Source organism: Haemaphysalis longicornis, unplaced genomic scaffold, assembly GCF_048455015.1.
Source record: "Haemaphysalis longicornis isolate Haplotype H1 unplaced genomic scaffold, Haemaphysalis longicornis Haplotype H1 scaffold_1, whole genome shotgun sequence".
Classification (NCBI taxonomy): Eukaryota; Metazoa; Arthropoda; class Arachnida; order Ixodida; family Ixodidae; genus Haemaphysalis; species Haemaphysalis longicornis.
Window position 1 is genome coordinate 38,916,246 of NW_027526203.1, and position 16,182 is coordinate 38,932,427.

Sequence of the window (16,182 nt, forward strand, 5' to 3'; positions counted from 1 at the left end):
CACTGGGCGGACCCCGAGCAGAGGGATGGTTCTTTGTGTGCAGGGATCCCGGTGTCGCACCAGCACCTCATCTGGAGGGACCAGGAGCTGTCCGATGCTGCCTCGCTGCGCGAGTGCAAGATCCGAGACGGCTCGGCCATCAAGCTGGTCCTTGGGATGCGGGGAGGGCCCATAAACACCCGCAAAGGTCGGCCTCCTTCCTCTCTTCACTCGGTACACCTCTTTAGGGTGGCACCTTGTCGGGGGCCCCAGTTTCCTCCATAGTGGGGAGGCCTGTGTGGTCGAGTGGAGACTGTGCTGCCCCCTAGGGCTTGAGAGGCTGTTGTTCTGGTCTAATATCTCTGGAAAACAGAGGAGCACCGTTGCACATTTATGAAGTTGTCTAATGCATTGTATACTGGTTATCACCGCCTTGGTACGTTGAAAGACCTTAGCGAGGCATCAGGTGGGCACGGGTCAGCTGAATTGAGTGGTGTAGTTGTTCCCCAATGTGTTGCCTGGCATTCCAACATTCCAGGTACGCCAAACGTGAGCCCCAACTGTGTTCCGTGCATGTTCAGGTGCCCCAAAGAGTAAACTGAGCACGGGCTGGAGATTTTGAGCTGATTTCTCCGCCACGTGCCTAGCCAGCAACCTCTGAGTGACTTTTCAAGAAAGTCATTATAAAATAATATTGGACCGAACATTTTCTATTTATGCTGGCAGCCGCATACTAATTTCACGAAGCTGTGCTCCATTTACTTTTTGGGGCACTTGTACAGTCGGTAAAACGCTTGTCTATAACAGCGATTTCGACTTCAACGAGCTACATCCGAAAACTGCCGAAACATACTCGTTCCAAACATGTCGGAGGCAAAAGCGAAGGGCTAAGATTTCAGAATTCCGCAGTAGTTTTATTCAAATCCCGCTCCGGCGGGGCAGGATAGGGCTGAGAGTACGACAGCTGTGTTATAGACAAGCCTTTTACCGGCTGTACATGTTTTCCACTTCACCCTCGGAACACCTGTGGGCCGTACCTCTGGGCCCAGGGATGCTGGCACATATCCTGAATTACTCCTCTGGAGGGAAGCTTTGTGGCTGCTGCTTGGCATGGGGCTGAAATTTCACTGGGAAAGGCAGATTGCCGACAGTGGAAGTTGCTTCCAGTTAATTGCACTGACTGCTACTCCGTCTTACACTAGTCCCTAGCTGGTAAAATGGAGCCTTTCCTTTGCCAAGCACCACTGGGACACGCTTGACTCAATTGCACGCTCTGCCTGTACATTTGTCAGATGATAAATGCTCGTGAAGGGCAGTTTCTGTGACAGCTGAAAATAATACGGAGTGTCCTCTGCCGCTGCCTCTCTTGTAGCCTGTTTGACCTTGGTGATACCTTGCTTACCACGTATGTACTGCCCCACTGTCTCTCCTATGCAACCTGTGGGCCCCAAAGTGTTTTGCTCAGGCGGCGTCTCCGATGTTCTTTTTGTAAACAGGTGCACCACGTAAAGTATCTCCCCTCTCCTTTTTTTGATGAGCGGATGAGTGTTGTGGAAATGGTGGGAGTTGGTGTTCTTGGCCCTTGCCTTGCAGCCTCAGTGGAAGAAAGACCCACCCTCTTCGAGGTTGCAAAGTACCTGGACGCCAAAGGGTGAGTGGTCTTTCTGCTGGGGAAGTAACAAACTGTTTTTTCTGCCACAAAGCCCATGCTACCACTAGAGGCATTGTGGTTGCTCTGAAATTTGCAGCTGGTATGTGTGGGGGCCCAGGCAGGCAGCACTGCAAAAGTGGTCTGACTGTTCCTAGATAGCATGGGGAGAGTGCATTACAGAAGGGACTTTCTGCTGCAGACAAGCAAGGTTCACTGGCAAGACAAACAAAAGCTCAAACTTTGCCTGCCCACGTTTGGAGCAGTATTTGGTGCTAGGATGAAATAGCCCGAGGTGGAGCACGTTTCTGTCCCATGGCCTTGGCCCTGGGTAAGCTGCAGTGTCTTTTCTTCTTTTCCTTGCATGGCCGTGCCTGCAGCGAGGAGGTGTCTCTGAGCATTCCCAAGATGCGAGCCATGCGCATGGTGGTGATGCGCGAAGGGGACAAGGTGCACTTGTACACCGTGGTGGATAGGCCCTCTTCGGGGGGCTTGCTCAGGTGAGGCCGTCCCGAGGGGGAGTGGAGGGTGTACCTGCAAGGGGGCCTCTCTGGTGGTGTGCAGGGAGGACTTGTGCCTGCCCCACGAGCCACCCACCGAAGAGGCTGGTGACCCTGTGCGACGCCAGGAGAACCTGATCACCCGCCAGAAGGTGGACGAGCTCCAGCAGAGGATGCGCATGTGCCGCCTGCGCAAGGTGAGTGGAACCTCCTCCAGGGGGTCTAGTGACCGGGAATTGTCAGGGAAAATTGTCAGGAGGTTAACCTGGTCAGGGAAGATGACCAAGAAATGGCATATAATTCTGCCTGGAGTGGAGCGTGGACTCTGCTCACCCAAATGAATGCGGAGGGAATGATGGGGACAAATCCAATCTAAGCAAGTGGGCTTTTGTCCGGGGACCTGGCAGCCTTGAGTGGTGCGCGCAGGGTATGCTGGATATGTATAAACTTTTGTTGTTTTTGTCCACAGTCGTGTTTCTGAAACGATGGAACCTTCTGTCGGCGTTGTTTTCATCGTGTTTCCAGAGGTGAAGTAATCCGGACTGCATGAACCCGAACATGCCAGGTTATGCTAGCTGGATTAAGCACGTGCAGAATGATCCTCACAGTGCTTGTTGCACTATGGGTTGCAAAACATTTTCATTAAGCAACATGGGAAACACAGAAGTTTCCAGTTGCGCGTCCAGCAAAAAGCATCTTGCTGCTTTGAAGTCTCGGTCAAGCGCTTTGTTCGGCCCAATGTAGTGGAGACCGCACATGTGCCACCCGGGGGACTTGCAGCTACCACAAGTGCAAAGACATCGATGGGCGGCTGTCTTGAAAAGCGCTGTGGCAAAGGTCGGCATAATTTGGTACTTAAACATGGCAGTGATTAACGGATCCCTTTGGTCAACAGCAGTGCCAGCTTCACTCGTCCCTAATATGTTTGTGGGATGTGCAGTTGCTGCAAAACTTCAGCTAGGGAAGGAAAAGGGTGCGGTATACAGTTTGCCACGGTATTGCATGTGCTGTGTTTGATGTCGCTAAACAAAGTGACCCAGAAGCAACAGATGGATGCACTCGTCCGATATTGGGGTGGCACTGTGAAAATGCAGTACCTCGCTTCATGCTTAGGGCACACCTCTACGGAGGGCTTGGCATCTGCATTCAGGAAGGTCACAGGAGACAAAGCAAGCCCAGATAGTACTAAAAGTTTCAGTGGATGGGCCTAATCAGGGGTGAGACAGCTGCGCAGTTTTGACACAAATTTGCTTTCCTGCGCCGAGCTGTTCCAAAAGCTTGAAAATTGCAAAAACTGCGCCAAACTGCTCCGAAACAGTCTGAGAGCCAAGGATTTTAGCTCCTCTTCAGTTTCAGTGGAGAAAAATGCTTACTGACGACATAATTTTCCAGCCTCCCCCCTCTTCTTGAGGCGATGCTGTTTGTAAAGGTTTAAGGTTTAATTGATTGATCATTCAATAAAAAACCAGCATTGTCCCCAAGATAGTTCTTTTGAAAGTCACAATGTCAGTTTGCACATGTTATATTCTGTGCGTTTCCCATCGAAAAACATTGCATTCCTGTAGAAACATTCCTGTAGAAAAATAACGTACTGAGGCGACAAACTGCTTGTGCAAGTTGATGAAAAAAACGACAATTTTCGGAGCACCGGGTTGGCAGCAGGCTCTGTGGACAGTCGAAATTACCGACAAGATGGTGCAGATCATTTGCACTTCCTGCAGGGTCTTTAGAGAGGAATTTCAGAAACAGAAGACTGAAAAACAGGTGGAGTCAGATGTTCAGAAGAAGAAGAAAAGAGTGGCTGCTCTTGTCAAAGAACTAGAAGAAGCGAAGGCTGCTTAGTGAATTGCTAACACGTCGAAGGAAACAGTGCTAGGTGAGAAGATTGGAAAGCCACAATCCCGTGTGAAGCGTGGGAACACGAATCCGAGACTGAACCCAAGTAGTCATTTGCCCCCAATTGTTTGAGCAGCCAGAACTGGTGTCTCGGTAGGAGGCAAAGGCACAGCAAATGGGTCAAGTTGGGCGAGGGGAAGACTCGCCTTGTGGTGGAGTTGAGTGCACGTGCAGCAGGCCGTTGCAGTGCCTAGGGAATCCAGGGCAAGCGCTTCAGTATGGAGAGTGGCCTCCCAGCTGGCCCTGTGACGGCTGCGCTGCTTTTGTCCCATCCTCCGTTGCACCTGAAGTGGGGGGTGGCCCCTTGTCTTCAGAGCAGGGCGGGAGCATGTTCTGCTGCTTGTCCCATTTGTGTGCTGCACATCCCTGAGGGGTGGACGTGCTTGTGGGTCCAAGTGTGCCCCAAGGGGCATGCTACGTTGTTAGCTTAAGGTCCTTGAGCGCTTGTAATCAAAGTGGCAGGTTCCAAATGCACCACGGCTTCGGAGGCAGGTAGCAGTGGGGCTCTTGAAATTTCCACCTAGCACTTTGGCTAGAGTGGGATCTGTGCAAGCGCTTCGTGCCTCCATGGGTGGCAAGTGTGTAGTTTAGCCGGCCTTGCAACTGTGCAGATTGAGTTTGTTGTTGGAAAAATTGCGTGTACATCCATAAATGTTATGCTGCACAAGGAAATGCTTCTCTAATCTGCTTAAGGTTCATAATGGCACTTGCCCCCAAATTGAGCGGGCCATTATATTGTTACGTGGCGGCAGGAAACAGGAAATAGACCATGGAAGGTGCGAGGGATGTATTTACACTGTACACGATGTCAGCCATAAGGGAGCCCGCCCAGCTGGGTCTTCTTCTTCTCCGGAGGTTGGGCCAATAGCTTTCGTCTTCTTCCCGTGACAATATATATGATTTAGCATTACACCGAGCGGAGTATTTTTTTGTTTTCAGTAGTAATGGGAGGACAATTATTTAGATCGCCTTTGATGTCATTTTCACACCAAAGGAAAAGTCTCAGCTTATGCAATGCTACGCAAAGCTCCTGACTGTTTACTCGTCTGCAACTTCAATTATGGCGATGTACATTTCGACCCTTCGCAAATTGCCTACATTGACAAACCATTAACCACAAACCCTCACTGAGTTGTTCAACTGAACGCAGAATGCAATTTGGCAAGCGTCGCCAGATCTCCTGCAGGCTGCACCCTCCATGCGTTATGATGCGGGCAGTGTGATGATTGCCAGGGTGGAGGGTGACGCTTAGTAGGCCTGCTGCTGGCTGCTGCCAAGTGGTGGCACAGCTGACTTTGGTGGTCACTCTGCACATGCTGACCAACGGCGCATCAGCACACATTATGATAGTGCCAGTACATGCAAGCATGCCTTGCCCTGCCCGTCGCCACACAGGGCATCAAGGTGGCCGCCCCAGTGCGTGGCACGATGCCAAGGTGTCCTTCTTTCTCTGCAGGACGAGGGCAAGGGTGCCGCCCAGCCGCCTGTTCTGCCGCCCGTGCAGCCTTTTGGCTTCCAAGGCAGCCGGCACTGGGCCAACAGCTCTTGCTGGAACCGCCCCCCGGCCGGTAAGCGGCATTCCTTTGCACACAGAGGTGGCACCGTCTGCTTCCTAACGGCAGCGGTAACGTTGCTGCCGTGTTTTGCCGTGGCACCGAGCTAAGGCTGATGTATTACTCTCATTGAGGGTATTTGTTGCTTTGTTTTCACATTTTTCAGTTCAGTGTGTTTCAAGGGGTCGTGAAGACAAAATTCATTTGTCTTTGCTTAATTTTGTCTGCTTGAACAACCTTTTGAGAACATGAATCCCAAATATTTTCACAGTTCATTGCTTCTGGAATTTAGGAGGCGCCTCTGAAATTCTCGTTTTGAGGTGCATCGCAAGCGACCATGCACGCGCCATCAGTCGGCAGCGCAACTAGCAGTGACGTCACGTCAAGTGCATTCGAGAGTTCAACGCGTTCAACGTTCTTTGTGTATACAGTTCTGCAAAGCTGCAAACCCGATATTTTAAAAATAATGCATCCTTTATTCGTTGCCAAAAAACGGTGTTCTATCCACATGAGCGCTGTCGTGACCCCTTCAGTTGTCTGGCAACCATTGCAGCAGGACTCAGACCTACTGGCTGTTTCTACAGTTTGTAGCCCGTTTTCCTGCTGAATTTCACGTTCTTTTGCCGAATTCTCTTCGGAATCTTACTTTTTATGGATGAAATGGCACAAAATCGCTCAATCAAAAAAAGTGCCCGTGTGCGATTCGAACTTGCGGCCTCCGGGCCAGCCCAACGCTTCGGCCAGCCTTATCGGACACTCTATCCACTACAGTATTGACGTGAGAAGCTCGCGAAGCGGAAAACTGCTGCATAAAAGCCTCTTCGCATTTGTAACCCAGAAGTCTGTCGTGTTTTGAGAAATCCTAATCAACCCGCCAGCTTACTGTTGAACGCTTCTCCAGTAAGCCAAAGGGGAGCGTATACAATCAACGGAACAGCGTTAACAGCATTGTTTATTGCAGGAAACAGGAAAGCAATCGTCGAACTGCGTGATGGTGGTACTCGGTGACTCGGCGCTGTATCGCTGCATCACGCTAGTTACTTTTACGCTTGATGAGTAAATGATGGATGGGTTTTAAGTTCTGACTACTCGAAGTTCCTTCGGTAAGCGTGTTTAGGTAATAAATTCTCATTTTACGCATTCGGTCATTTATCTCGTCAGGTCAGAAGTTTCACGTTCGTGCAACTCACATTACAGGCTACGTGAGACAGACGTCGGCAAACTTGTGCAAGAATATTGGTTAACAAAACGACAGTTTAGGCTCGTGCGAAACAGTGTAAAAAATTTACGAATGCCCAGCTTAGATTAAACGTGGTTAATTCTGCCTGCGCCACTCGCCCGCGTTGTTGACTGAAAGTTCGACCATGTTGACCAGTCGTATCAGAGATCAGACGTCTTCCGTTCCCGTTCAGTTGCAGAGCGAGTTTCATCATGGTGCCGATGTTGTAGCTTTATCTGACTCTTTGCAAGCCCGCTCTATGCCGACATTGTGCAGACGAGGGAGAACTGTGAAAGCCTCGGTGAAACCGTAACTGCATTTGTTTCCCTATTTGCCGATATCGGGCAACGAAACGGGTATGCATTGTTTGTTAATCAAGGTTCCACGGTTATAAGCGCACACACAACACAATTTTCTTGAAAATCTCTTCACGACCCCTTTAAGTTCTCGTTCAACATTGAGAGCACAAAAATTGCCATTCGGAATGCCGACATGAATGACCTCATATGCTCGTTTTGTGCAGGTTACGTGCTCAGTTGACTGTCATAACCTTTGTTTGCATTAATCGCGAGATGCGGGGAGTTGGTTGAAAATGCCCACGGCCCAAACGAACTTCGTTCATGTGCAGTGCCACGCGCCACAACCGGCGTGGTGCTTCCTCAGATGATGCTTCCCGTGCCGCCGGGGTGCCTGCAGCCCAGTGGCTGCCATTGGCGACTGCCCTGCCAGGGGTAAGATTGTTTTTCTCGCACGGGATTACAGAAAGTCTTGGGCGCTCATTAGAGCCCGTTCTGCGCACCTGATGGGCCCCCGTAAAATGCGCCAAATGACTCTTCCCAGAGGAAGTGTGTTGTCGCTTTGCCTACTGCTGGTATTAGAAAAACCCAGCCATGTGCATGCCAGGTTGGAGCCACTTTGCAATTGCTCTCCTGTGGTTATGGGGGGCAGCAAGGAGGGAAGAGGAGGGTACGAGAGGCCCTGACGTCCCGTATTGTAAACCCACTGCTTCCAGGTCGAGACATACACTGGGTTAGTGCCCTTTTTACACCCTTTCCTACTCTCCGCTGTTTTTCCCGTTCAAAGAGCAGCGCATAACACATGCCAGAGTACGCGAAGGCAAAAGAAACCTGCGGACGCTGCGAAATCTTTTGGCCATCCTTGCCTTCTGCGCCACTAATCTCATTCCCACCCAAAGCTCGGTTGGTGCGCGGTAAAAAATTCTTTCGCCTCTATGCTATGGAGATACTTGTTGCAGCACAGACGATTACAAACTTGGATCTACCATTTGCTGTGTCTGTTGTTGAGGAGATGATGGACGTAGTAGACATCTTGCGTCTTTACATCAGCCCGCCGGGCAACAACGGCGGAGCCTTTGAGGATTTAGTGTCCTTGGAGCGCCGTGTGATGTTCTTCACTTGTACAGAAGTGCCAGAAAGCGAAACAGTCTTTTTATGTTAGCTGAAGTGTTTCAGAGGCCTTAGTTTATACCGCTTGTACAGTTGAACCTCGTTATAAGAGACATGGATGTAAGAGACAAATGGGTATAAGAGACACTATTCACCCACATGGCTGGCTGCCCTATCTTTCCCATTAAATTGACCTCTTTTATGACAGACATCTGGTGTAGAAGACAGTTGGTTATAAGGGACAAGTCATCCTGGAACTTCAATCAATAATCTCTCTTGTAACAGACATTTTAACTTCAGATGCAGAGCCACCGGTCACTAATTGCAGTTGCTTCCATTCTGGAAACACAGGTGGATAACAAACGCCTGCAGTCACTATTTATTATACCTTCAGCAAACACAAAGTGGTTCAGTCAGCTATGAAATGACGATGAGAAGCCCTGCCAATGGAAATGCAACTCACAGAAGTGGTTGAAGCTTACTGCCATCCATTGGAGCGCGATTGCACATGCGGGCTTTCCCACTCGCGTAGCTCCCAATCAAGAAGCATCACAAATGTTGAGTCCTGCAAGCATAATGAATAGCCTGAGCACACAGCGGAAGAAGCTGTGCGCCCTGGCTATTCATCAGGCTTGTGAACTCAACATCTACGATTCATCTTCCACAAACAGTGAAAGAAGAAAAAGCTCGTAGAATCGGTTGTAAAAAACAGTGTAAGTACAGTCATGAAGCAAACAAAGATTCAGAACTGTTTCATAAATTCTGGGGGCCAAACATAAATTAAAATGCATCTTTTGAAACATACTGTAGTGTTCTTTTGAGCTTGTTTTAGTCATACGGTGCCCACATTGAACTAGGGTCTGATTAGTAAGTGAAAACACGGTTCCCTGCTTATAAGAGACATCTCATATAAGAGACAGAAACTGCTCCCCAGTACGTGTCTCTTATAAAGGGGTTCAACTGTATTTCGGTTTCGTTCTTGTACAATTTGTACTGGTCTTGAGGTGAAAACTGTATGTGAGGAAAACCTCGATTTAATGAAAATAACTTTTAAACTAATTTACTGGGTTCACTCGGGTCCAGCACCTGGTCCTGGCTGCTTGGAAGGAAAAGGGCTTGCTTGTATGCATTGCCGTGGCCGAAGCATGCCTGCTCCTTGTGGGAGCAACTTGCAGGCCCTTTGCGGAAGGGCTACTAGCATTCCAGGTTGGTCTTGATGCGAATAGAGCCGAGTGAGGGCCGGCTGTGTACCTGAAGGCTGGTGCTGTGTTGCAGCGTGGCCGGCCACGGCTGTCAGCAGCAGCAGCCACTGGCCAGGCCCACTGGATTTTCTGGCGCCATTCCCAAGGAGCGGGGGGGCCCCAGGTTTCCCCACGCGCAGGACCACTGCCGCAAGGTGAGTGCACTGCAGGCCGACCTCGACTAGCAGGGCGGGCAAGTCCAGAGCTGGGATCCGCTGTGCCCCAGTGGGGTTACATGGAAATGGTTTCGCCATGAGGGCAGGCTGCAGTGTCCCTATTACCAAGGCTTCTGCCCCGCAGCAGCAGCATTTGAATTCTGGCTGCTCAGGTTCTCCTTACCTGTGGCCACTGGGAAAGAGCGGCTTCAAAGGGAGATCTTGGTAGCAGTTGCTGTGTTTTTTGGCTAGCAGATCTTGTCGTCATCCCTCTCGTTCGGGTTAGGGGCGCCTCTCGCTGGACAAGCGTAGCATACGACTTCATCAGCATTTGATAAAAGCAGTGAAGTGCTCGACAGAAAACACCCCCATGAGCGTGTTGTAGGTGCCCCCACACAACACTTCCGGGGTTCTCTAGGTTAGTCCGGGACTTGTCCTAGCTGGCTAGCTGTAGGGATGGGCAGTGTGCAAAGAAGTTTGCCTGTGTTGAATGCTACCCGCGCCACTGGCCTTGTTGTGATGGGCCGAACAGGCGGAAACTGGAATGCCATGAGCTACATTCTTCACCGCTTGTTTGGTAGCTTTTTCAGCAGGACAGGACAGTAGGGGGTGCTTGTAAAGTGCATGCGTCCAGCTGTGCAAGCACTGCTCGCCTCTGTCCCAGTTTTCGGAGCACAGCTGTGGTTGCTGGGAGCGTTCTTAGTCACTCCAGTGCCCCAGTGTTGGTCCCTCACCCTTCAGTATTGGCGCCCTAATCTCTCTCCCCCTTTTCGCAGTGTACCGCTCTGCTGGAGCGCATGTACGGGCTGGACCGGCGCGGAGGTGCGGAAGGGTGGCAGTGCAGCAGCAAGCAGCCAAGCGTAAGTGGCCCCTGGCAGAGTTTACCACGCCTCGCCTTCAAATGTTTCGGCGCAGGTCCTGCTCTCGATCGGGCAGATGGATGTGCCGTCGGCGGCGCCTGCCCGCACCTCCCCTCCGCGCCCTGACGAGGGACCCGCTGACCCTCCGAGGAACTTCTTCAAGGTGCCCGCTCCTCTCTGCACTCCCTTCGCGTGTTCGTGCCAGCTGTGGCAGTTCGGCGGCGGGCTGCGCGAGGTTGCGTTTTCATAGTTCCGACCCTCAAGCGCAGTTATTACAAAGGGGAGTGGGGAAGACGAAATACAAAAGTGGAAGACAGTGGAGCTGGTGCTGTTCACTAGCTTTAACCATTTGCAGTCCAGAACTTTTACCCATTTTCCGGCCATTCCGGTCCAGAACTATTTTGTCAGTTTCTGGCGCCGTGAAGAAAAACGCAATTGGTGCAAGAAAAACTTGCAGGCATTCTGCTTGCAACCCCTTTACCGATATTTGAGCAGCATGTGAAACCACTCGAAGCATTCTCCTGGGTGCAGGCTTAGGTTTTTTTGCCCTGATTCTGCAGTTTTGTGGGCCTCCAAATACAATTATTGACAATGGAAGCCTCTAGATGCCAGGGAAAAAAATTTCGCCACCATTTTGTCGTCTTTCAACAAAATGCGTAGCTCGCAGAGTAATGATCGCAGAAAGTTTCCCTCCTGCCTCCTTTTTTTTTTCTATCGCTAGAAACAGCACAGTCCTTGCTGCTTTAGCCTGGGAGCTTGTAGATAAAATGGCTCATCCCAAATAGCCTTTCCACGCACTTCATATGTGCAGACTGGCCCTGCTCTTTATTTGAGCCCTCAGATCACCCACCAGCTGTTGGATGAGGTTGTGGCGGTATTGCAGGTTTCACTGCTCTTTTTTGCCCTGATTCTGCAGCTTTGTGCACCTCCAAATGCTATTGACAATGGAAGCCTCTAGATGCCAGGAAAAAAACTTTTGCCACCATTTTGTCGTCTTTCAACAAAATGCATAACTCACAGAGTAATGATCCGCACAGTGCTGTCTCCACCACTGTTGTGGTCTTCGTCACTCACTTCTGTCGAATCACTGTCATCACTAACTGATGGAAGCATGCAATTCTCTTCGTCACTGAAGTCATCATCGCTTTCGCTAAATGCACCGCTGTAGAATGCACACGATGAGAACGTGGCCATGTTTCTCAGCAAACATTGCATGTGTGAAAACGCTCTGGAATCCAGGAGACCTGGGCTGAACGTTGTGCTGCACCCTAGTGCAAAAAGAAGAAAATATCAGCAAAGTTCACTTATCCTTCAAGAGATGATGTATCATGTATACAAAGAATGCCCCCGAGGTGGAGTAAGTTTTAGTTCACTAGTACGGATTCTTGGGCACGTTGGTGTGGCGATCTTGATGAATTCATAGTGCAAAAAGGACATAGGAAACCATGTGTTAAGTGCGCAGTCGGTGTGGTGTATGATGTTCCCCTTTCGTGTGGAAAGCGTTATATAGGCCAAACCGGCCGTTGTCTTAACGACCGGTTAGGCGAGCACAGGCGGAAGGTCAGCAAATACAGGGATGGCCATTTGTCTGTTCACTGCCACGACTGCGGCTGCGTGCCACGGTTTGAGCAATGTGTGATACGGTCGAAACACAAGGAACAAAAAGCAAGAGAAATAGTAGAGGCAGATTTGATTAGTCAAGCGGGGTTGTCCTGTGTGAGTGTGCCGTCACTGAATTTGTCGGATAAGGAGGCAACGTTTCTGCGCAGGGCTGCAACACGTCAGCATTGGCGGTGACGGTGGGAAGTGATTGCGGGTAGGCTGGGGATTCATATATGTACGTTTGTGTGAAATAAAATTAGTTGGAAGTTGGCGCTGTGTTGTGTGTTCTCTCTCTGTCCTCGTCCGTTTTGCGCTATGAATTCATCAAGTTTTAGTGAAGGAAAAAATTTGACATCCACCTCATTGGAGCTTTACGGCTACTGGGGAAACCTGTACTGCTTTTTCAGAAACTTCGCTGTTGAAGAAAAATTCGTCCTGGCCCAGGATGTAGCCGTAAGGCTGCATTGAGGTGGATGTTAAACTTTCCTCCACAGTAAGACTGATCGGTATTTTGGCTTCGAAGTTTTTTGAGCAAAAGGTGATGATTAATTTTATCAAAGGCCTGGGCAAAGTCTAAAAAAAGCCGTTGGCCCTTTGCAGTTGATGGTAGTGGGAAAGAATGTATTAAAGTTATTGTGTTTCACAGAATTTTTTCTAAGTGCTGGGACGATGTAAAAAAGTCCAGAAAGCTCGCTAGTTTTGAGAATATTATATGTTGAAATGTTTTGCATTGCTTGCCTAGCTCCTCCACACATTGGCATTTAGTGGTTAGTGACCAGCCTCATTTCTGCTTCATTTTGAAAGCTGCTGGAGGGGGGCTGAACGCTGAATGAACGGATCGCTGCTCGGGCAACATCATTTTGCAGGGAATGAAATGCCCCTTCTCTTATCATGACCATGCCAATGATGCACGCACTGACCTCTCCAACCAAACACCGGAGCAAGTTTTAACCTTGCCTAAAGGCCTCTGTTATTTGTGCGTACTTTTTTTCGCCCCTGGAGCATTTTTTGGCTGCCCAGGTAAATGAGAGCGCCTGCAAAAGGGCCCTTCCTGTAGTGGGCTCCTTGCCTATGTCTAGCTGACATGCAGCGTAGGGGGCTTGACAAGTAACATTTCCCAGGTGCTTTCAGAAGCACTGCAGACCAGTAGGGTGCCGTGGCGGCCACTACGCAAAACGCCGCTCCCTCTTCACTGCCGCAGCCGCTTTCCTTTGCCATCATAAGAGGCGAGACGTGCAGCCCAAGCCAGCACTGTTCATGCGCTCAGACAGCCTAGCCCTGCTTGCCTAGGGTGGGCCCACTTTTACACAATTCTGAAGGGGCTCGGGCCTGAGAGTAATTGCCAGACCTGTGGTAAAACTGGGAGGGCAGCGAAGGGGCTTCCACCCTCCTGTTGTGCTTCCAGCTATTTCCTAACACAATTGGTTTAGACTGGAAAGCAACCAGTCGGCCTTCGCCCATGGTGAAACGAATGGAGTCTGCCCGTTGCAATGTGACCAATGTTCACAGCCGTAGCTCAGTAGCTGAAGCAGAGCCATACATAGCGTGCAGTGCAAGGGCAGGCCAAAAAGGCGCAGTGCTTGGATAGCTGCATTGGTGCTCCCATGCGATCTCACTCGGAGAGTTATCCACCAGTGGAAGTTTGTGGGGCTCACGAGAAGTGCCGTGTGGGCGGAGCGGCCCAGTTCCTTCACTTGTGGGTGAGTGCTCTGTCTGTGTGCGGCAGGTGCTGCCCCCCGTGGGTGGTCAGCGGCGGCAGCAGCCGCGCCGCTGCTGCTGTGTGCGCCCGGACCGGCCGGCCGAGCAGGACGTGGCCACTGCTTCTCCGCCGCTGCCCCTCGAGCCCCTCGAGCTGGACTGGACCCTGGAGCGGCCCCGCACGGCGCCCACCGCACGGTCCGTCTCTGCCCCTCCCGGGGGCTGGCTTTTCTCTTCAGTGTCCTTGGAATGAGAAGCTTTGTCTGAAAAATAGATGCATAAGTGGTCACATGAATGTGGATAAACATTTGAATAGTGCCAATGGAGATTGTTGGTCATAGAAGTGGTAATGTAATAATGTTGTTCAAATAATATGCAAACATTTTCAAGGAAAATATGTAGCAGTTTCCAGTAAAACTGAAATTAACAATTTCTCTAGCATACTTAGTAACTAGCCTGTGGGAAAATGAGTGGTTCATTTAAAAGGGTTGGGGAAATTTTCTTGTGGCATAGAACAAACGCAAAGATGTGGGTTCGGGACAGCTTGTGTATTTAAGGGGATGGTATTGGCAACACCGCGGGCCCCCGAGCTCCCAAATGTAAGCTGTGGTCAACCGTGGTGAGGTGTTTACTGCTGGAGAGCAAGAAACCACCAATGGTGGCCATTGGAGTCTTAATCAAGCTCGGGCCGATGGGCTCCCTCCAGGCAAGGAGCTCTGGCACCTCACTGACCATCAGGGTAAAGTTAAGGGGGGACGCGGCTTTCAACTTCGGGGGAAAAATGACCAAAACATCGTTTTTTTTTTTTTTTGTTTGAAACCAACATATTCGGCTTTTATGTTTCCTATTCAGTGCGGCTGCAAAGTTTTTACGCTGAAAAGCGTTGCAAAGTGGCATAAAAAAATGCTTTTGCCAGGCGCGGTGACAAACTATCAGCGCAAACGGGCGAAAAAAACGGCAATTTTCGGAGCGCTGTATTTTCGCGACGGTGCCATCGGGCACGGCCATTTTGATATCATTAGATCGGCCGAGCGATCGTCTTTCCGGTTCCGTTCGTCTCTTTTATTTTCGTTCATTCACAAACGCACAAACAGCAGAAAAGAAACGACGCACAAACGAAGCTAAAAATAGATTCTGAAGCGCTATTGGTCTTCCGGCCGGGGCGGGGTAGAACGACCCTCCTGATTGGGTGTCAGGATCACGGCGCAACGCAATCATGGCGGCCGCCTGAACTGCGTAGCGGGTGGGTTGAGTTCATTTTCGCTGCTTCACTCGGCCAAGTTTCTGTTCAGTCTGTGGCATTCAACACGGACGTTATCGCGATGGGAATGCCTAAGATCACGAGCCAGATTACGGGAAGTTGTGTGACTCGAAAGGCGGAGGTCATCGAACGCTTCGTGGTGCGCGTGACTCTACCGTCGCCAGACCCCGAAAAGTGACACGCGATGTGCGCGCTTGTGATAACGGCTCGCGAAGTGAACTTTTAGTCGGATTTGCGATGTTTACACGCTTAGTTATTGCTGTGTTTTGATTGTGGGCTCACTAGCCTTGAGAAAGAAACGGTCGATGCGTCATACGCTACGGCGCGCACGGCATGGCCGCTGCGCATTGGAGCATCACATGACTGCACAACCGGTTACGATTGAACGCCAGTAGTTGTAATTAGTGCCCGTGACATTAGATTTTGTCTTAAAAGCGACCTGACCAGCCGTATCAGGGATAATCAAGGTTCGATATGTCGCGGTAAGCGTGCGCTGCGATGCGCGCGAGCCATATCTCCTTTCTTGCGCAACGTTTCCTGTGCACTTCTAATAGAGTTAGGAATATAGGAATCAAAGTATGTTCTCTGCGTTAAAAATGTACCTTACTGTCGCAGCATTTAACTGATCTTTTTAGGGAAATTATTGATACCATTGCTTAGGGGCACACTGGCTGTGCTGCAAGAAATATTGGATGCCTTGAATGTCAAAAGTAGTAAAAAAATGCCCTTGCATCGAAGTTGGGAGTTATGCAGAATATTATACCAAGCTTCAAAGTAGCTTATTTGTATCTGTGTGGTATGCAAAGTTTTGGCAATGAACACCTGCACGTATGAGTGCTAAGTTGCTGCGCCAGGCACCCGCCGCGGTGGCTCAGTGGCTAAGGCGTTGCGCTGTTGAGCACGAGGTCGCGGGTTCGATTCCCGGCCGCAGCGGCCGCTTTTCTGATGGAGGCGAAAAGCAAAAACGCCCGTGTGTACGAGATTTCGGCGCACGTTAAAGGTCCCCAGGTGGTCAAAATTAATCCGGAGCCCTCCACTACGGCGCGCCTCATCGCCTGCGTTGCGTCGGCGCGTTAAACCCGACAATCAATCAATCACTTGGCGTTACGGAATCCTCAGTGACCTTAAGTCATTCGGTGTTTCGGGCAACATTTTGACCACCTG

At 50.3% G+C, this 16,182-nt stretch overlaps 1 protein-coding gene across 2 annotated transcripts in view; it reads left to right on the forward strand.

Moving 5' to 3' along the window:
- Window positions 1-16,182, forward strand: part of LOC144175974 (AN1-type zinc finger protein 4-like) — a 77,154-nt gene that overhangs the window by 19,965 nt on the left and 41,007 nt on the right. For both annotated transcript variants that reach the window (XM_077705059.1, XM_077705060.1), the window contains exons 3-12: window positions 44-187; window positions 1,573-1,630; window positions 2,008-2,127; window positions 2,192-2,324; window positions 5,480-5,591; window positions 7,424-7,526; window positions 9,477-9,597; window positions 10,374-10,457; window positions 10,513-10,620; window positions 13,786-13,955. In XM_077705059.1, coding sequence (XP_077561185.1) covers window positions 44-187; window positions 1,573-1,630; window positions 2,008-2,127; window positions 2,192-2,324; window positions 5,480-5,591; window positions 7,424-7,526; window positions 9,477-9,597; window positions 10,374-10,457; window positions 10,513-10,620; window positions 13,786-13,955 — 1,153 coding nt within the window. The remainder of the gene's footprint in view (window positions 1-43; window positions 188-1,572; window positions 1,631-2,007; window positions 2,128-2,191; window positions 2,325-5,479; window positions 5,592-7,423; window positions 7,527-9,476; window positions 9,598-10,373; window positions 10,458-10,512; window positions 10,621-13,785; window positions 13,956-16,182) is intronic.